General features: G+C 48.1%; 1 protein-coding gene across 2 annotated transcripts in view; it reads right to left on the reverse strand.

The window, feature by feature from the left end:
* The window catches only part of LOC125951696 (uncharacterized), a 35,188-nt gene extending 15,795 nt beyond the window's left edge, over window positions 1-19,393 (reverse strand). The window contains exon 1 of one of the 2 annotated variants that reach the window (XM_049680675.1): window positions 19,291-19,393. In XM_049680675.1, coding sequence (XP_049536632.1) covers window positions 19,291-19,332 — 42 coding nt within the window. In that variant the 5' untranslated portion in view covers window positions 19,333-19,393. Of the gene's footprint in view, window positions 1-9,570; window positions 9,693-19,290 lie in introns of those variants that run through there. The other variant, XM_049680674.1, reaches the window with a different exon arrangement.
* Between the last annotated feature and the right edge of the window lie 2,089 nt (window positions 19,394-21,482).

A 21,482-nucleotide genomic window follows, 5' to 3' on the forward strand; every position in this document is an offset into this window, starting at 1 on the left:
GCACTGCTAGGCACGCAATTGGTTCCATTGTGTTGCCGCTTGTTGACATTCTCCAAGCCAGCCAGCATTGCATTATAGCAGCAGCAGCAGTAACCGTCGTACGGCTGTTTGACTTTCGACGCATTCAAGGAGAACTTCCTGGAAAGCGCACCGCTTCACCGCTCGGTTGCGTTAATACATATTGCATCGTAAAATGTGAAATGAACAGCACCGGAAACGGGAAATGGAAGTAATTTATGAAGGCAACGAACGGGTGCGCTGGCGGCTGGTGGCTGTAAATCAAATATCAAACCAACTCGCATCGTTCTGTTCCTGATGTTCGCCCTTCCCCCCAAAATGGTGCTCATCATTCATCCGGTCGGTGAAGGAAACTTTTGAAAAATACCGCTTGCCGCTTCATATTTGCATGTCCGCTAACAGGCAACAATGGCGGAAGTTGTGCATTTGCATGAGCAGCAGAAGATGAAGACGGCCGGCCGGCCGCCAGGCAGGCCGCGACTTGACTTGTCTTGTGTTGGAAGAAGTTTTTAGTGAACTTTTAACCGAACAAATTGCCATCCATGTTTTGAGCAGTCGTGTTTTTCGAGCTCACTCACTGAAGCGACTTTCGGGAAACAATTTTGCTTTTTCCTTCCCGGCCGGCCGGGTCGCGGTAATGGATTCAATGGAAATGGTGCGAATCGTTTGAAATGCTCTTTAGCTAAATTTCTGCGTAAAGCATAATATTATCTGTGTATGCTAAACTTCAATGATTTCAATGCATGTGATGTTCTACAGAACCTGAACACGTCGCTTTAGAACGTTTGCAATATAAAATAAACTTCCCGGAACCACATCAATTGCGCCGCAATGCATACGGACTGGAATAGTTTTCCGAATGCAGCCCGTTCTTCTATGGGCCGATGGATACGCTCCCGAAAGCGTAGGTTGGTGTCAAGTGCTTTGGTTTATTCGTTCACATCAGGACAGTACCGTCAAACCAGCGTGCCGGCGAACGAAATGGTACGTTATAGGTTCCAGTAGGGGTGCTTTCCCAAGATTGCACTCAACATGCTGTGCCTCGTGGTGCTGCAATGTCGTACACTCTGTTCACCACCACCGATGTCTGAATAAATCATTTCCGTTCTGGTAAAAACGTACTCCCTCGTTCAAGCTGCAGCTGTCCACCGTGGTATGGTTATGATTTGTAACGCAATGCAGCTGGCAAAAGCGACCGGCGAGTTCTCCCGTTTCCGAACAGATGAACCATGTTTTTGCTTGTGAATCGGGAAGCTGCATTGCGTGCACAGGTCTGGTCGACGGCAAACAAACGGCCCCGGGGCGGGGGTGGAATGCACAGCAAGCGCACGAGCATAGGCTTCAAGCAGTAGCAAAGTGATTCTACCAACAAATCCTCAATTCAGATTAAAGCCGCAGGCTGTACATTAGCGAGAGTGTTCTGAGAAAAAAAGGCAATGGTGTAGCTCAGCGCGGCGGCGATAATTGAAACCTTACGGTTGCACAATTCTCTGAAGTGAAAAATCATAATCCGGATTTACAGCTAAGGCTACCAGTATGCTAAATGGTTTCGGGACGGTTTGCTACTTTGTTTAAGATCTTAATGTGCGTCTCGTCCCAAGTTCTGTGTAAGTTCTCACTATGTCAGTAAATTAGGCAGTGAACAAGTAAAAATCAAATCAAGTTTATCATATCAAGTTTATAAAAATCTGCTTCCACCGTACACACGGTGTTGTTGTGTTGCGAAAGATACGAAATTAAATACCACTTATTGAGCATCGCTACACGGGAGGATGGAATCTCGTTCGTGCAAAGCTCAAGCCCAATGATGTTGCTCTTGCGCCTCACTAGCAAGCACCATTATGAGCAAGGTCTCCGATGATGATGTTTATGTCGCTGCCGCGGGCAGGCCCCATCATAGGTGCTTCTCCATAGGCGATCACTGCACGCTTCATTGGACAGGCTTTTCGGGATTCTACAGCAAATTCAATATCGACACGAACACCAGGGCTGACTGTAGAAGGTGGCAGAGAGACAAAATGAAAAGATGCTTTTCTCTGCCTCGCACTCTCCCATTCGCCCATGCACACACTTGTTTTCGCTTCCCGCTCTAGCTTGGCGCAGGGGATCGACTGAGTTTAGAGCGAAATCCAATCAACATATTTGCCGCTCTAATTGGCATTTTGAAGCGATGTCGCACAAAGCATCGCTCCGGCTAAATAGAATGTTTGTATAAATTGAAAGTAAAACCTACCAAAGAGGGCCGTTCATTTAATACAGATTTTTGGCCCGATTCTGGAGGTCCTTTTTGGCGCGGCATTGGAGAGCAATAGTAGCCGGTAGCGGACTTGGTAAACACCGTTTGCAAAGTGCGAAGGTTCATTGAAGCGAACTCTGGCAAATAAGGTCTCCGGTGCCTTTCGCACGAACGGCAAATAACAGCGGCACTATTCCGGACGCTTGATTGAAACAAAAGTTTGCATAATTGGGTAAAAATGTTTACCGAAAGTGCTCGGGGCATTACCGGGGTTCACTGACAATTTCCGCGAATTCCGCGATACGCCCGAGTAGTTGTTGGAAAGCTCAATCTTCTCCCCTCCCCGGAGGGAAGCAAAGGCTTGAAAGTTGATCATCCGCATTTCAATGCATCCGCTCAAAGTGAATGGGAAAGAGATAAAACGAGAAACAAAGGAGAGATTGAAGGCCGGTTTATATTTTAAACAATTTTAACCTTTCACCGAGAGAGATAGCCATGGGCCATGAAAGTCCACTGAACAGTCATTGGGCGTCCGTTGAGTTATTTTTAATTTATTATATTCCTGTGAAATACTCTTAAAAGGAATCTATCATGAAAATTGTAAAAAAAAACAACCAAAATTCTGTATCCTTTGTCCACGGAACCGAATTGTTAAGGGTCTGAGAGAGGTCTGATGAATCATCGAACAGGATGAGAAAAAAAGTTAACTGCACTCCAGCGACGCAAAGTTACGCTTTATCATCTTTACAATTCATCAACCAATTGTCATGGTCATTTTTAAGCAACGAGCACGAACAGTGTCCCTCTTCCAGGAACGGGATCCCGGGATTCTTTATTCAAAAACGCGTCCCCTAATCAATCTTAACGAGCGGTAGCGGGAAGAAGCAATTTCTCACATTTCACCGATGCACTGGCGGGCACGCTTTCGCAACCCTCTTTTTTCATCCCATCGCATTATCCCCGTTGGTCACATAATGTCGGTCGGTTAACCGGGCGAGCGGTTTGCTTTCCCAGTGCCCCCTTGGCAGATTAGCACCATTATGTGTGCTCGAAAGGGCTCCATCACGCTGGCCGCTGCTGTGTTCGCAAATTAATGTCAGTCCCCGATAACGATGTGACGCCGCAGGCGTTAGAATGAAGTGCGGAACGATAAAACGGAAAATATTATTTCATTCTTTGTGGCCGGTGGTCCGGGTTGGGTCCCAGCCCGGAGGCAATGGAGATTGCGCGATAAGCAAATCAGCGCGCGTCCTTCAGCGAGAGAGGCGCGTAATGAAAACATGCAGAAAGAAAATGGACGGAAGAGTAGTAGAATCTGGGGCCACAGCCGAAGCCGAATGGACGCATCAAGCCCGATGGGTACGTGACGACAATCGTTCGGTGACGGAGGAATGCTGCTCGGTGGAGGCGCCTGGCAGCCGGTGCAGCAAACACTCCACACAAACATCCCACAAATCAACGAACGGGGGGGGGGGGGGGGGGGACGATACCGTCTGCTAGCCGTGCCGACGGACAGACATTGACAAATGGCGAGCGCAATGAGGTGCCATTTGCGATGAGCAGCGTGTTTGACAAAGTTCTGAGGTTATGTCTTTCACATCTGGACATCCGTCAGTAGCAGCTGTCAGCGCAACATAAAAGAATGTGCATTCAACACAGTCGCAGCGAAAGAGGTGGTGTAAGAAGTGATTTCAGATGGTTTTTTTCTTCCCATGTGTCTAATTAGTATTTAACATAAACCATGCTCAACATAAAATGAACAAGTATTAAGCAGGACTTTTTTTTTACAATGAAATGTCATTTCAACATAAAAGCACATTCCGAATCCGTAAGATCGTTCCTCTTTAAAGCCATTGGATGGCGACTCAAAAGAGTCTCCGGCTTTAATCACACATTGAAAGATGAAATACTCTCCTAAGATCGTGGAATGGTTTCATTCCTCGAATCAAATCACCATCAGTTCACTTCCATTTAGTGCGAGAAATGGAAATTGTAATACCCCACTCCTACCGCGGTCTACAGCGGTCTTTGAATTCCCTCGTGATCGACCTAAAGAGAGCATTCGACCTCTACCGGAATCCTACGGTTGATGTGAGCGGTGCAAAAAAACACATCGGATTCGGGATCCTAATCAAATGTTTGCCCACCACGCTGGTAGCTCCACTTCGACAAAAGCTAATAGTGCCCGGGCACCGAGCTGCCCTTATCTTGCTCCGGGTTCAAAGTCAAACGGATTGCAACTAAGGTGTATGTGTGTGCGAGTACCGCAGTGCGTGAGGCCAGAGGTTGGTTAACGTTCTTCCATAATTTAAACTTTCACCCCCCCCATCTAGGGCAGTGGTGGTGGGGAAGGGGATTTCAAATTGAAAGTGTGTTTCCCTTGGGGGCTGAGTCTTATACTCGAAATGGTTGCTCGTTCGACGCTGCCTTTTATTCACTCCGAGAGCAATCCGGTGAACATGTGCTCCGTGGAGTAACTACAAATATAGTCTATCTTCAATAGGTTTGCTCTAGGGCATGATCCTGGGGGAGGCCTCCGAACTGGTCGAATGGTTTTAGGTGAGGACATCAACCCAGCAAGTTCTGGGGAAAATCCTCGAAAAACCGACGGGGAATATACCTTCGCCATACTTCACGAAATTCATTGATAATTGAATGTACGCAAAGGGTCGAAAGTTGTGCGTTACTAATAGACAGAGAGAGAGAGATAGATAGAGAGAGAGAGAGAGAGAGAGAGAGAGAGAGAGAGAGAGAGAGCGAGAGAGAGTTTGTCCAATTCGTGATGACCTTCAACAGGTTGGGATAAACTTTGGGAATTTTTGAAGTAAGGTTTAGAGCTACCAAATTGCAAAACTTTCGTCAAACGAATTAACAAACCCTCCTATCTAAACTACAACAGAAACAGATTTCAAGGCCTACTGCTAGCTCACCGACAACCCAACACCGAAAGCGGTACGAAACGGTTTCTGCATTTTAAACTTAGTCACGGATGGCCCATTAGAGAGTCCTCTTCTCCTCTTCAGCTGCCAGTCAGGTTGCATATGGACGAAGATATATCAACAACCGAACGGCCTTGCCTTACTCCCTAGTTAGTGCACACTCACTCACTCACACGCATGATTACACACGCGCACACGGCATAGCTTAATGATCTTTTCAAGACTTTCCATCCACCCAACCCCACGCCAGATGGGCTAACAACAATAGGGCGAATAGGGGAGCTTATATCCACAGTTTCGCCTTCGCCTTGCACTGTGATGCTGTCATCGGAAGACAGACAGGCACCGTAATGGGGGATACCGTAGCGGCGGCAGGTACAATGGGTTGGTGTCCGTTACTATGCCCACCGTTAAGCCTCCTTCAGGGTTCGGGCGCAGGAATATCACGACGTGAAGCTACACCGCGGTGCGGTGCAGCAGAGCGCATCCATGCAGTCGTTACGATTCCTTCTATTGTTAATGAGAGACAGTGGCAGGCAAGCCGTTCGCCACCGGTACGCCACTCTTTCTCGCCATCTTCCGTGGTTTCCGTGCAGGAGGCATTGTGTACTCCGCTCCGCAGGCTCTACCACTGTCTAGGAGAGGTTGTAGGTTGAGTTTAATTGTATGCGTCAAATCACCGTCACCGGGCATTGCATTGTTTGCATGCCAGTCCGGTCTGGGGCCGCCAGTCAGTCACGCGACACCATGCGGGGTGACAAGTGATGATGAGGCAGCAGTACCGGTACCGTACCATTACCATTCTATCCCGGGCAAACATTACGGGGAAAATATGCATGGAGGGGTTGCAAAAATAATTATCTCCGCCACCACTGGCAAGGGGAATGGGGGAAGTGGCGGGTCTTATTTCTCGGCTTTCTCGGCCGTGAACAACGAGCCCTCGTTGCTGTGGCCTTTGTGTGTGTGTGTGTTTGTCACACAAAAAAAAAGAGAATGTTCAATGGAGCGAACATTCGTCTATTCTTCTTCGCATAACTGCCAGAAGAAGACGCTTCGCATAGAATCCGCCAGTTCCTTAATGAGCCTAACCGTTGATCGAGCCTTCGAGACGGACCACGTAGAGGCATTTCGAGTCGCCAATGAAGCACTCTCGTTCTCGCGATCGATTATGTGATTTAAGGTGGCTATACAATGCCATTCGCATGCTTAAAGCTACGACGCCCCTGGAGTAATCATCATTGTAAAGCAATTGGCTACCTCGCCGAAGTAACTTACTCCGGCCTACGATTGGTAAATCGATAAAATATGATGAACTGAACGCCCCCTTCCCTGCCTCCCCTTTCCAGCAGCCAATCGACCGTCCAGCACAATGCCGTCACAATTCCCCGGTGAGCACCGATCTGCTGCGCCGGTCCGAACCGGAACCGAAACCGATGGATTCTTTCCAACATCCTTCATAATCCCCAGCCCTCGAGGCGGCTGGAGGAAATTTTTGAGCAGTATTTCACGGAACGAACCACCAGGCCCGACCGGCTCCTTTTCCACCCGTTCCTTGTGGCGAGGGGGCTTAAGAAGACCGTAACGAATTCGAGTTTATTTTCCGCCTTGGCTTCGATATTTCAAGGATTGCTTCTTTGTTTCGCTTTCTCACTGCCCTTTGCGAAAAAGCGAAACACCATTCATGGTGACCAGCAATGCGAAGGAAAGCCGCCTAGCGTTTCGGCCTCCTGAATCAAACCCGGGGGTTTTTGGGCTACGCAGCTTCCCTGCCGGCGCCCAGACGTAGGTCCAGACAGAAGCGCAAACGGCAAGAAAGTGCCGGCAAAACGGATCAACAGCACCACCAGCAGCAGCACCAGTGGCTCGACGAAGCAGAATGAAGTTAATTCACGACCCGTGGTTCCGCCTTCACGCCATCCTACAACCTTGTTTACATGCCTCGGCGTGCCTTTCCTTCCTTCGATTCCCCGTTCGTCCTTTGTGCCTTCTCTGCGGAACATGATCGTCATGAATGCCTCGGGGGTCTTTTCCCGTGATAGAAACCCTTTTCTTCTTCCGTTTATAAAACCTAAAAGTTGCACTGGCTGGATTGAGCTGGGTTGCTGGATGAAGCGGAAATGGCCCGAAGGTCGGCAAGCGAAGTGATTGGGCCTACACATCCGAATCCTTCCGGGCACCGGCATTGTTGTTGTTTAAGGCAAATAGAATACGGATTTTTGATGACCAGCCAGCATCCCAGCTTTAACCGCTGCTGCTGCTGCTGCTGCTGCTGACGGTGCTGACGGTGCTGATGATGATTGAGATACGCTACGTCAATGTCATCGGAAAAGGGGTATCTGACTCCTCCTCCTGCTCCTCCTTCTCCTCTTCCTTCTCCTCCCAAAGGGGCAAATCGAATCGATCACGTGAACACACAACGTGCTGGTACTGATTGTGAAATCTGATTCTGCATTCACATCCCTAGCGCCAAGGAAGAGTTGCGCCAACAAGGAGTGTGTCTGTGTGTGTGTGTGTATGTGTTGTGACCGTTCCACTCCGGTGTAATTCCGGTACGAATTGGCGAATGGTTGGCATCAAAGCAATCGTACAATCGCTCCTTTCAACCGTCGGTGTTACTTTCGCTTGCCACGACTTGCAATCAATCACGCGATGCTCAGGGGACATGCTCGCCGTGCCTTCGGCGAAGAATTCCCGTGAAAATACCGGCCAGCCGCCGGGCGACACGCAAGAAATACGTAGCCCACAGACATTGTAGCACCTTCGACACACGCTCGACTGTCACATCCTGTCGGTTGACTAACAAAAAGCGATGCTCCGATAGATTTCCCGTACGAAGGTCGTTCAATTCACCTTTTTTCCGTCCGGTTAACGGGGTGACGAGGAGGAGGGGCTAGCCGGCTTTGTGTGCGTCGCCCGGATAAGAAACCGAGGCCGCCCGTGTCGCGAAATAAATAAGAACTGAAGAACTGCCTGATCGGAATCGACATTTTTTTGGTGGGTGGTAAAAAGTCAATCTCACAACAATCTGACTGACAGCCAGGTTTAGAGACAGAGACGATGGGATAGACGATAGACCGATGGGCGAGAAGGAGGAAAGGAAAAGGACCAAGTTTTCTATTTTTTGGCTCCCGTCGCTGTCGATTCGCATCAAGCATGACAAGTTACAAAAAAAAAGGAACGTTGAATGTGCTGTGTTGTTTCGGTGCGTGTGTTTTCGCGCGTGGTTTTTGTGGTAAAACTCTCGTTAAATTTTCGATTGTTTGGTGAGCAATACTCCGCTTCATCCGTTTTTAAAGAGTTTCCTTTTCACTTTTGGCTGATTTAACTTCCAAATTCGAGGGCTATTGCAAGTAGCACTCCGATTAGCGGCCGTCGTGGGATTTTTATGATAAGTTCTGTTCGTTCGCTTGCTTTTTAAGAGATTGCTACGAAATCGGGCCATTAATTAGCAGAACTCAACCAACCCACCAGTACCAGGCTGAACCCATCCAAGAAGTCCTCATCATTCCGGAACCATTACTCGCCCTTCCAATTATCGCACACGCTCTGCGTGATCGTTAATGGGTTTCGTTTTTGGGGGTTCTGTTTTTCCGGGACGCTTTTTGGGTGGAATAGGATGGGGAGCGAATAATTATAACGACCGAGCATAATGATGGAAACGCCATCCTCTTCTCCCTCTCTCACACATCGGTCTCGGTCGGTGTTGGTGCAAAGCGGAAGTAAAGATTCGTTCCCTTGGTTGGGCCTCCGAATGGTTGGTGTGAAGGCTTCCTAATTAGAGCATTGACACGACGAATGTCCGGCATCGTCGGTACCATTCCATCACACCGCTGCAGTTCCGTCGAGGAGTCAGAGAATCGAGTTCGGGCGGTTCATTCACGAACCGTCGAAGCCCATGTTCGTCATCTCTCTTGAATCAATAGGACGCACTTGAAGCTTCTTGTCGTTTTCAGACCGAGCTGTTCTTTATCGCTCTTTTATACCGGAAGCATTTGATTCCTCCACAGCCTATGCATCATGCAATTAGCAAACCAGATGCTTGCTTCCGTTGCGGATGGTTTTCACTCTCGTCCTGGGCAGTATCACAGAATGAATAATAAAAGTGGACACTCAAACACACGCAAAACAAAAAACAAGTGAAACGATACGGAATCACGGATTGACTCTAATTCATTTCAATTCCATCATTTGCATTTTATATTTTTTTCATGATATGATGTTTGTGATTAACTTTAAATTAGTTGGATTAAACATTCGCAGAGTGCACTTTCCACTCGATTCCACCAGCGATACAACACCTGATACGTTTCACAGAAAGCACATCGGACAGATTCTACTCCAACTCAACCACACGTTAGCGACACTGCCACGGCTCACCTCTCAATCGTAAATCGTTTCACATTGAGTCATTGAGCCCACATTGAGGACAGGAGCTCGTTACACTCGCCACAACACAAATCACTATAACGAGTATTTCATGGCTTGGCTCAGGACATCCTATTCATCGGAAAACGAATGTTTGCGTGCACGACGCGACTGTGGTTGTGGCTTTGCTTGGGCCGGGAATCACCGCTCAGCTCAGCTCAGTATCGCCCGAGACGTCGAAATTAACTGCCGACTCGCTAACTGAAATCCACAGTCGCAGTAGGCCGTGCGAACTCCAAAAGCCAAAGCGCTCGGCTCGGCCACGTGTTCGGGCTGGAGGCTGAGTGCACACTAGGTCCGTGTGTATGTGTGTTTAAAGGAGAGAGAGAGAGAGAGAAAGAGAGAGCGGAAGAGAGCACGAGTCGGCCAGAATGCCGCAGATCGAAACAGGACGAACACTTGAGGAATGATGACGATGATGACGGTGATGGTGATGAGGAGCAAGCCCCGGCTACATAATCATCAGTTAACAATCATAAAGACTTCATGGAAAATATAAAATAAAAAAATATCACAATATAGCTCCACCGAATTTTCAAATCAATCTGTCCAGTAATGTTTATGCTACGATGGACACCGAAGCCAAAAAACCAATATCTTTGCTGTTCGTTTAAATTAATAAAAAATTCTCATAATATTCTTGAAAGGATAAGCGTTCAGCAATAAAACATGTAAGAAATAAGGGTGAATAAAAGCACACACTTGTTCACACTACCATTTATTGGGGATATTGGTCAATTTATTGACGGAGCTCAACATGAGCGACCATGAGCGACGCTTTCCAATCTCACCACAAATCCAATCTTCACCACATCCGTGGTGAAACCAGAATCGACCAACATAAATGGCGCCATTTTTAGTGAGCTTTCGTGCGACACTCAGACAGGCAGGGTTGCTTCGATCCGTCGACTAACGGTTTCTGTAAATTTCCCCTCCGTTCGGTGAGTACCACATTGCCGGACAGAGCTTTCTAACGAGTATTAAACTTTGACTATATACTATATGCATACTATATAAAGCGGTTCGAGTTCATTCACTTTTCCGCACAGTATCTAGCTCCTCCTGCACAATATTTTGGTAATGCTGTCTCGCTGGACAACAAAGCCAAACGGATATTAGTCTGCTGCGACTGAATCGTTGACCGTTGGGTGGAGTGGCATGTAGTAGACGCCGACGAGGTGATAATGGTTATTTTATTGTAGCATCAACTATTACCCGCTACACCATCATAATCGCCATCGGTTTGTGCAATAAAAAGTGTATTGGACTATTGGAAAAAAAGAACGCATCACGTACGGAAGGCTAACGGCATCATTAATCGGATGATGATGATGACGCTATTCACCGGACGTAACAGATAAACATCCTACTTCGAGTTGCTGCAGAGGAGGGGATGTGTATATACATTCCATTCGTTTAAGGGCCTGTGCCTGTGGGGGGTCCGTGGCCAATTGAAAATTAAACTCGTTCCGATCAATTTCCCTCAATCAAGCGTTACTTGAAGATTCATCCTTTTCATCGCTCCAAGGTTCCGTTGATTAAGTAAACGAAGTGAACGAACGCACGAGCCGACCTCTGGCCGGTTGGTCCAGGTGCCGGTCCAGGTATTGCAGTTTAGGGATCAAACATATTTAACGTTACATCGCCGCCGGACAGCGAAACCCTTTTACCGGCTTCCCCCCCGAAATGAATCACTCGCACCATCCTCCTTGGGCTACGACGGACGGGGATGACAACAACGGGATTGTGGTGACCTTTTTTCGGACTCGCGCTTGGAACCGGTAATCGTGTAGCTGGTGGCCCGCCCTCCCTCCACCGGCAGAGGGTTTTATGCGGTCCGTAAACATTTCATGACCAAGCCCCTGACCCTCTTCCTCTGCTCAGCGTACCGGCGGAAGGGGGGGGGGAGGGGGACAGTGTCGTGCATTTACCGGATGGAAATCCATAATTTGTATTTGCTTCCGCTTCCTGTTTTCAGAGCTCCATGGTACCGGGCGTGCGTTGGGAGGGAGGGATGGGACTATGACAATAAACATGATTATGACAAAATTGTGCGATCTTTATAGGCAGGAGCACGGACGCGATATACGAAAAGGGGAGACGCATAAGAATGGTTGGAATCAGCCAACCTCCGGACCACCATCCCCACCATCACCACCATCACCACCACGGTGAAGTCCTTGAAATGGAATCAATTTTCGTGCAGCTCTCCGTGTAGTCCGTAAGCAGAGCGATAGCATCCACCATTGGCCATCGCTGGCGAAGGCCAGATTGTGGATTCTCTCCACGAAAGGTCATCGATTTATCATTAATTTTGGTCGCCAGCTTTACCTCCTTCTTACGATATCTGCCCTTCGGTGAGGAGGAGGTAACGTGAAGCCTTCCTTCTGTTCTCACGACTAGCACCACCACCACCACGACCACCACCACTTTTGACTGTCTGCCCACGGAGACACATTCGCCAGGGATCACGTGCCCGTGCGCTGGCGGAACCGGCTAGCTAACCGGGCGCGGGAGCTTTCGTTACGACCGGCTATTTATCATTTCTCGAAGGTTTCACCTTTCTATATTGAAGAGACGAATTATGTTTCCGTTTCCGTTGTCTGGAAAGCGGGCTGGAGAGGGGGGGAGGGGGTTCTTTCTACGGGTTTGGGCATCTGGTTCCGCACGGTGCTGTCCTTGGGATGGTTTTTTTCTTCTTCTTTGGTCCTGTCTAGGTTCCCATAGTTTCTGCTGCCTAGTGCTGCTTTTGCTGTGGCTTCTATCTGTTTTCATCCCGGCGTGATCCCGCAGTGAGCAGTTCGATCCGTGCCGCTGCTTCCTGTCGTGGCAAAAACACGTGGATTCCCCGTGGCAGAGAACGTGTTGTCCCGAGGTGGCTGTAAGCGACGGCTTCCGCTTCTTACGCCACGATCCGGGATATCATTCATCCGGTGTCGGGCCTTTTCGTACGACTGCTACGAGCGTTGGGCAGGTAGCAAAAAGCAAGGAACGATAGCTCAATGCCGGAACGATGATTCCAAACCATTCTTATCTTTTATGTTATGACTCGAAACATAAATTGTGACATTCGAAGGTAAGGAAGCGCGGCAGGAAACCGACTGTAACCGAGATACAAGCTCGGAAACGCGCCGCTGCTCGCGCCTTGAAAATGCGCACAAATCACGTCATAGAGATGAAGTTTTCCCCGGGAAAACTATCCCTCTATCGTGATAGAGAGATTGGAAACAGAAAAACCAATTTCGATTGAACTTCAACCTAATCAAACGATCGTAAGTCTCCCTCTCTCTCTTTCTCTCGTTGTGATATCGTTTTCAACCTGTCGTACAAGCCTAGGTAATTCGAAAACAAACTTCACACTACATACCGGAAAAGCTTTTGGTTACTTGCATAGTTCGGCTTCCCGGGGCTCGTTCGGTCGCTCGCTCGCTCACTCGCTCACCGGTGAAGCCGGTGGTGAAAGATGTTTATGATCAAAGTTTCAACATTGCGACACCCCGTACCAAGGGACCCTTGTTTTGGAAGGAGAAAGGGAACATTATTTTTCTCCCGGTTGGTAAACTTTACAAGTCTTCACAGATCCCAGGAAAACCTTCGTCTGTAAACTTTATTACATCCGCTGGCCGGATGTTGCGGCTGTTTGTGGTTCGATTCTGGGGTCCTTCTGCACCCCGGCCAGCGTTCTAGCGTATCGAATGGGTGCCACTGGGGGTGGCTTCGAGAAAACAGAGCTACCAAACCGTTGGTCGAACCGGTTTTGGCGAAAGTTTTCCTTCAGAAACCCAACAGCTACCCCCGGATACGGTAAACGTCACCGGAGCAAAACCGGCTAGTAAATCGAAACGTGTGAAGAGAAACAATTGTTTGCTGAGGTATGGCTTCTGAGGGAGGGCTGCTTCTGTAAAGAGTTGCTCGTGTGGTGCACTGCGCTGCATTGTATTCGTTCCTCGGTCGAAGATTGGTTGGAAATGTTCGATTGGTTCGTGTTCTGGTTTACCTGTTCACTCGATGTGAGCAAAGACTCGAAACTCATATTCTCAGAACACACTTTTTAGCAAATCAAAAGCATAGTTCATATGCAGCACAACAAAGCCCGTCGGTCGTTGTAGAATGCATTACAACATAACGGTTGGAAGCTAGTTTGAAAAGTTCCCGTTCCCGTTAGCAAATTCCCATCACGCGCCAGATAGTAATCGAAGTACCGGGCGCGCGGCGCTGCAACTCGACAAACGACTTTCTTCATGCTGCGATGGTTTTACGACGATGAAATGCAAAGTTTTCCTTCAGCAACATCATTAAGAAGAATGACAGTTTACGAATGGGTTGTTGGCCATGGAACGAGGGTTTTTGCGTCATCCGCAAATCCGCAGCACCGTAAAACCGAAGGATCATAGGATCATTACAAAGCATCAATCATAAGCGAATGGAATGAATGGCTGTCACGATGTTTTCTCCGGGAATTAGACAAGCGGGAAATCGTCGCATACAACAACGACCGAACGTTGCAGCTCATCGCTCTTTAATAACGCTCGAAGCTGCTTAATCACCACCAAGTGATACTTTAGGTGATCCGATTATCAGCAATCTAGAGTGGAACCCACACAAAAAAGATTGAATTAAAGCACTCTAATAACCAACAAGAGCGCACTCGAGACCCGAGATCCCGGCTCCGGTCCATTCACTCAAGCAGTCTGCCGGCCGAAATGTCTTGCTTCAGCAGAAAGCGGATTCCGCTCGAGCTGCTATCGGGGCTTGGCCATCACTTATGGATTTGCCGGTACGTCCATCCGCGTCCGTTTCCGGCCCTCCCTTACTCAACAACGAGCCCTTGCTTGCTTGTTTATTTAATGGTACATCATGTTGAGCATCACATCTTACAGCATCACCGGCAGACCTCCTCAAGGCGCTAGTAACATCGACCATAAAAACATGTCCGCCCGACAAGAAGGTGACAAAATCGGTCCTGTCACTGCCAAACCAAGCTTGAGCCGCATCCGGGAGGGCAATTGAATGATGTCCGTTTCGTTTTGTTAATCACAGACAACGCCGAACGTACGGAGGAAGGAATTGCGATCGTGACCGTTCGAGCCACTTCCACGCAGGAGGCTGAGCTGTACACGCCCAGGAGGAGATAGGCCGCTCGTAAACATTAACATGAGTGACATGCGCGCCTTGTGGTACGTTCGGTTACATTGATTGCTCCGGGAAGATATAAAATATTAAATCTCAAGCAACCGGACACAGGCACACAGACATAGCAATGCTGATCGCTATCGCTTCAACTGTCGACGGGGTCGTTGTCGCTGGCGATGTAAAACAACGATTCTGGTTGGCTCCTTAAAAAGCGGTATCGATAGCAGTTTGTAGCCCTCGAGCATGGAATCGAACTTTTACGACATTAACACACACATACACATCCAGCCAATAGACACCAGTGGCACGCATCCGTGTCCATCCGTCCATCACGTACGGCTTCCCATCCCTTGACCGGATCCCAAAACCAAACAAAGAACCTCCTCTCCCTGCTTCTGGTTCTCGAGTGGTGGCCTAGGCCTTCGCTACCTCCTCGAAATACTTCTTGTGGAGAAGGCCTGGCGAAACCCGGGCATTTGGGTCCGGGTCGATGACGATGGGATTCCTCATTCAATTTATTTTATCATCGAACTTGACCTGGCCACACGACTAGCCTAGCAAAGTCTAGGACCGTGCCGTCTAGCCGAGCGGCGCACAAAACTACGACTTCACAACGCCTTGTCGACACCTTTTGCGAAGACTCGTCGTCCTGGCAAGGTAACCCCCTCCATACGGACGGACATGCCCCCTTGTGCTCACAGTATTTCAATTCACAAAGAACCCGAAACTCCGGAGCAAACCGGATGTGCTCTGGTTGAAAAGGAAGGGAATTGAATTGTGGAGGTCCAATGGGTAGGCTCCCTACTCGAACCGGCCCATCTCATTCAGTCGAAACTTTGGAACTAGAGAAACCCAGGGCTGAGGAGGCCGGAACTTGGTGTTGTGCTCAAGAAAGGGGCTACCTGACCTGACCGGAAGCATTTCAACAGTAAAAAGGCCAACAGTCCGCAGTGTCCGCTGGCCTACAAAAGTTACTTGGCAGGGGTGATCGAACGGCTCAACAGTGTCTCTAAGGACTGTCCCAAAGTCCCAAAAGCGCCGACGATGAGACGAGTCCCCGCTCTCCTGAGTGCTCTTAACGCTGGCACACTAATGATCGAGCAGAACTCCCGCTCTCGAGGCTTCTTATCAGATTTTTGAGAATTTAATTGCAACGCGCCAAGTGCGCCAAGTCGTTCAAACGGCGACGATAGGAGCGGAACGGCGTAAGTCGTAAAACATTTTACCCGACAAAGTTCGGACGCTCAATCTGTGCCCAATTTGTTGAGACATCATTCGGCATGGCATGCTTGCAAGTTGCGGCCTGCCAGCCTGCCTTCTGCCGCCTTGTGTTGTAACTTTGTCGGGCAGGTGGCAAGCCTGCTTCTCGGTTCCCGTTCTTCTTCTTCTTCTTCTTCTTTTTATCTTCTCGTTCCGCACCGGACCAGGACCAAATGAGTTATGGCGCACAACAGACTTGTTACGGTCGTGTAGCGCGTTGGTTTGACATTTTGTGCTAACAACAAACGCAACGGAAGTTACTAAATAAAAAGTAATTTGTCTTGCTGATGCCGCCACCACCAGCAACAGCACCAGCTCCGGCTAAACAGAAAAAGCAAAAAACATAACGTGGCCAGAAATGTGCTTTCTTTCCTTTCCTTCGTTTCCTCGCTCTCTTTCATCCGACTGTAGCATAGAAAAACGTGGGCATAACTTTCGGTGTGGAAAAGAAACGCCAAAGCGAAAGACCAGCTGTGTCTATGCGCCCGCATCCTTCAGCGCCCGCTCAGTGTTGGCGCACAAATAAAACCCTGCGCAACCCGGTCCGTGCCCTTCTTCCATGCTTCTTGTCTTCACGATGATCGTCGGTCTTGGAATACATTATGATGTGGCTTTTCACGCGGTTTTTTCCGCCAAGCTGAGACGGTTTTTTGGGGCTCCCATTGAAATGGAGATTGTTTCGCGAAATGTCACGCAGCCCGTGCCGCGCCGCGCCTCGATGGCTTAACTTTTCCGGGCAAAACGCAATCAGCACGAATCAGCATCCGGAGCCGGTTGGCCGCCGGTGATTTTGCACTCGCGTTTGATGAATGGCGGCCAAGTGAATGAACAATCCATTTTCGATTTCAATTTCACTTCATCATGATTGTAAAGCACCAGCACAAAAAAGGGACCATAAATTACAGTTGAGCTACCCTCGCCTGTTGCACTTGATCGATATAGCGTTCCAAACCGGGCGTATCAAAAGATTGAAAACTCATCATCGATGGAGCTGGCGAAAGGTTTGGCTTTCCAATTCATAACGAAAGGAGCTGCTTCAACTCGAACCACGAAACTTGCTCCATGGTGTAATTAGATAAATCTGGAATACATTATTCGCCATCTTTTAAGCTTTTCATCGAGCACAAAGGCTACCATTGTTGTATCTATCTACCTTTCCGTCAATCCTTTGTCCAATTTGCATTTTAAGTAGAGCGCGAGATAGGGAGAGCGAAAAGTATTAATTTGCGGATCATCACCTCACGAATTCATCTCAAAAAAGCAACAACAAAAAAGTACCGGATGGCCGGAACAGACATTCGGATATTCGGAACCGTCCCTGGCGAAGATGCTCCACAACCACAAATTTGCACCCGCAAGACAGGGATCCGGGATCCGGGATGCTAGGACACTAGTGCGGTCTCTGCGGTAGCAAGATAAATGAAATTACATAAATCTTGCCGCGCTGGCTTGGTGGTGGTCGGCAACGGTCGTGCCGGTTAAATGAGAAAAGTCCGCCGCCATTGACGCCATTGCTGCTGCCAATCGAATCATTTCCGGTCGCTCTGGTCCCCTTTTTCTTCTTCTTCTGCTGCTTCTTTCGCTTGATCGAAGAGTGACCTTCGCCTACGGTCGGTACGGTCAGCAGGATTGATTATGGATTGCAATATTTCAATCATTGCACTCCCGGACGCACGAAGGGAGGCCTTGCCTGGGGTGCTTCTTGTGGGATCGAGTTTCACCCTTTGCCGGCAAAAACGATTCCCATTTTTCTTCATTTCCCCCCTCCCTTTCTCTTCTGCTCTTTGGTTTCATTCCTTTCGCTCCTTATGATCCGTTCCGTTGGTTCCAAATCAGTATTCGTACATGCGATTGTGCTCTAGTGTGTGTAATCAATTCGTGTTCGATGGTCCATTTCGTGGTGAGCGAAAAGGCAGAATACGAAAGGCAAAAGAAGGGGTTTAAGAGTGAGGTTCGAGCACATCACAACGGCCCCGCACCAAGCTCCCGGTCCCATCAATCGTTGGCAACCATTCGAAGCGGTAAACGATAATCTCCGAACGCAACCGAGTCATTGGCTGCAAGGATTAGTTAATGTACCAATTTTGCACTTGATGGGCTCTCATTCCGGCAGTGGTCGAGAGATTATTGGATTGTCTAGGATTTCTGTTCCGTTCTTTCTGTTTTGCTCTCACCAGCCGGAGCTAGGGCTCCACGGTAAGCCTGCCAACCCGAACCGAAGGCTCGGTTGAAGCTGATGATTGGACCAGGAATGTGGATGCGAACTGTAAAAGCTTGTTCGTGTGTGGTGTTCCCTATTGAAGGATTAAAAAGCGTAAAGAGTATTGGTTCGTAATGAAAGGCTTTCTGTTTTTTTTTGTCAAATTTCTGTTTTTCTTTTTGTTGTTGGTTTTAAAATCCTCATCCAATGAATTGGAAATCCAACTGGAAACCACTCTTTGATGCCCTCGAATATTACTAATTGCTCGTAAATCTCATAATGCACCCTTATCTCAGCTGAAGAGTGCGATTGATTTTTGGGCCCATCGAGATTCATTTTATAAATCAAGACCTTCCATCGCGCCCCCCATTGTTCGATCTAAAACTCATTAATCATTCTTTTAATCAGCACCATTCGATGTCTGAGTGTCAGCTCTATCGACACACTTATCAACATCATTACCATCTTGGTGACGTGCCGTACGACTCGTGCTTACCTAGCCATCAAGGAAACGCTCGAAAGCTCGCTTTAAAACGAGTCTGTCCGAACTGTAGTCCATCCCACCATCGTCATTTTAGTTGACGTGATCATTGAGTGATTAAATCATCACTTCGATCGAAGAATGAAAAAAAGAACGAGAGCGCACCTATCTCTTTGGTTTGGAGAGAGAAAAAGAGGGAGCTAGAAAAGAGGATTAGGGAAGAGCACCAGCACGGTGAACATCTTTATGCCATGCCTTGCCAAAATCTGACAGCAGCGACCGTCATCCATCAATCAGCCCGTCGATGTCATCGACGTTCACACGATCCATCTTTACGCTTTGGCGCGCGCGGTTATCTGACGGTGAGATTTATGAATTTTTTACTGGCCCCTTTTGGCATTCTTTCACTCTTTCACCTCATCGACACCATCGCGTTCCATTCGTGCCATCGGTTTCGGGCAGGTTGTTTCGTTTTTATTATGCTCGTTAGGTTTTTCTTCCTTTTTTGTTGTCTTTGGAAAATAAAGTTTTTGAGAATCTTTTAAGGGGGGGGGTTTATGGGGAAACTGTTTTGCATCGAAATGGCTACTCCACTCACCTTGAAGGGATCCCGATCGTGCTGCGTTTGGTTGATGTACATCGACGTTCGCCGGCCGACAAGCGACCGGCACCCGATGGAGCTGCTGCGGCGCCCGAACCGATCCGCCGTTACCTGCAGCATTATGTTCTGGCGGTGTTTAACGACTGATTTAGGGATGAAGAGCGGAAGTGTTACGCGGCTCCTTGCCCGGCACTTCTACATGCGTCTGTTGACTGAAGAGCGAGGTGGCCCCCGGGCGTAACACGATGATGTCAGCACTAGTTTTTTAACAAATTTTGTAGCTTCCTTGCATTCACATTCACTTTTAGATAAACTTTATTTTGAGAATTTGATAACAAGACCGCACAGATTATACATTCTGCTTCTCACTCTCACTTCTAAGAACTGGTTGTGGATCTTTTTAAATCTGAAAATAATGCATTTCATTCACATTTTCACCTTATACACTTTAAGATATCCACAGCAGCAATTCTGTTAACCTACAGCAGAAACCGGATAGAAGAACAACAAAATATTAAAAGCTTGCAAATTGCTGGATTATATCATTCAACAAAAACTGAACTAAACCGAAACGAACCGACCGACCGAACACAAGCAAAGCACATGAAACAATCCAATTCCCTGTCACTGATTTGCGGATTTCCCGTTTCCAATCCGAAAGACAAACAATCGACGGTGGAGAAGTTTGTAAAAATCACGAAATCAAACTCGAAGCATCCGCTCGTCCGCTATCCATCAGGTTCCGCTCGACTCGGCATCGGCGAATCGGAATATTGGTTTTGTCGTGTGATAAAGGGCAGACGGTTTGTCGTTCCGTTGGCGAAGGATCACGGAATGGGAGCTAGGGGATTATTTATTTTCGTTTTACGCACGTTCGGTATTCTCATTGGCATACTTGTTCGATGAAGGTGAATGAAGGAAGATGAAATGAAAACTGTCGAACCATCCGAACCATCCGGCATCAGTTCATTGGGTGGTGGACACGACGAGCACCAGCACCATTCATCCGAAAATTCCTGGAAAGGTTTGCCGGAAAACCACTAGCAACTGGAACAACAATAAAAACCGTCTGATCCGGCCACCGGAATGAAAACCACCAAGCTAAGCATCATGCCGCCACTCCTGCCGCTCCTGCTGACTGTGTCCAACAAAGGAGAATAGAAGCCAACAAAGGAGAATAGATGGTGAGACCGTGGGAATGAAAAAAATCGAGAACGAGAGAAAAACAAAATGGTGATAGCATTCCATCGCAGATATCAAGATTGATGGTAGTTCTAGTCGTAGGTGAACCGGAAGAACGAGCGATGATGGTGGACGATGGTGCGGTGCTCGTGCTGTAACGAGGTGTCGTTGTGCACGTCGACGGCATCGACAGCAAATCTGACTTGATGCGACGTCACAGCGTTTCGCTTCCATCGAGGCATTGAATTGAGAAGCTGACGACAAGATACTTTCATTAATGTTGCCTTACCGTTGAGAGGTAGATCTTTGTGTGTGGTTTTAGCACAATCGTATTACATCGGAGGATTCCATTACCGTCGAGAATTGCAAGCAGAGCATATTTCGTCCATAATGTGCTTCGGCATATGTTTCTACTGGATTCAAATTCGTAGAAAAATCTTTCGTGCACACAGTGTTGTCAGAAACATGCAAAAACCATGCATAAGTAGCTATCCATTGCCATTCAGTTTGAGTACTTCAACACCTTCCATCAAAATCAAGCTGCATCGTCTCGCGATCGTGACCGACTGTAAGACACTCAAGACACTTCCTTCTGCGAGCGCACATTCTTCCCCTTGAGTGGTATGTACTTTGTAAGATAGATAGATGGATAGATCGGTTGGAAAAATACACTTCCTCGTGGATTACGACGCATAGTGTATATGAGTGTGTATGTGTGTGAGGAGTCTACATGGCGTCACGCTTCGCGGTGCAGCAATTGAAACCCATTACACGTTCGCTGGCGCTCGCTTACGGGTACGGTGACAACGGCCAACGCGCTTAGTGCTTTCAGCGAAAACCCAATAAGAAACCGCTTTCGTTTTATTCGTTTTCCCGCGGCTGACACCGACGATTGAACCGGAAGAAACCGACTTGTACCGCACAGTGTGAAGCACTTTCGATGGTAGACGCTCGCAGTACATAAGCGTTAGGGGCACTGCAACGATTCGTCAGAGCGCGAAACGTGC

The sequence above is a fragment of the Anopheles darlingi genome, chromosome 2 (assembly GCF_943734745.1).
Source record: "Anopheles darlingi chromosome 2, idAnoDarlMG_H_01, whole genome shotgun sequence".
Taxonomy (NCBI): Eukaryota; Metazoa; Arthropoda; class Insecta; order Diptera; family Culicidae; genus Anopheles; species Anopheles darlingi.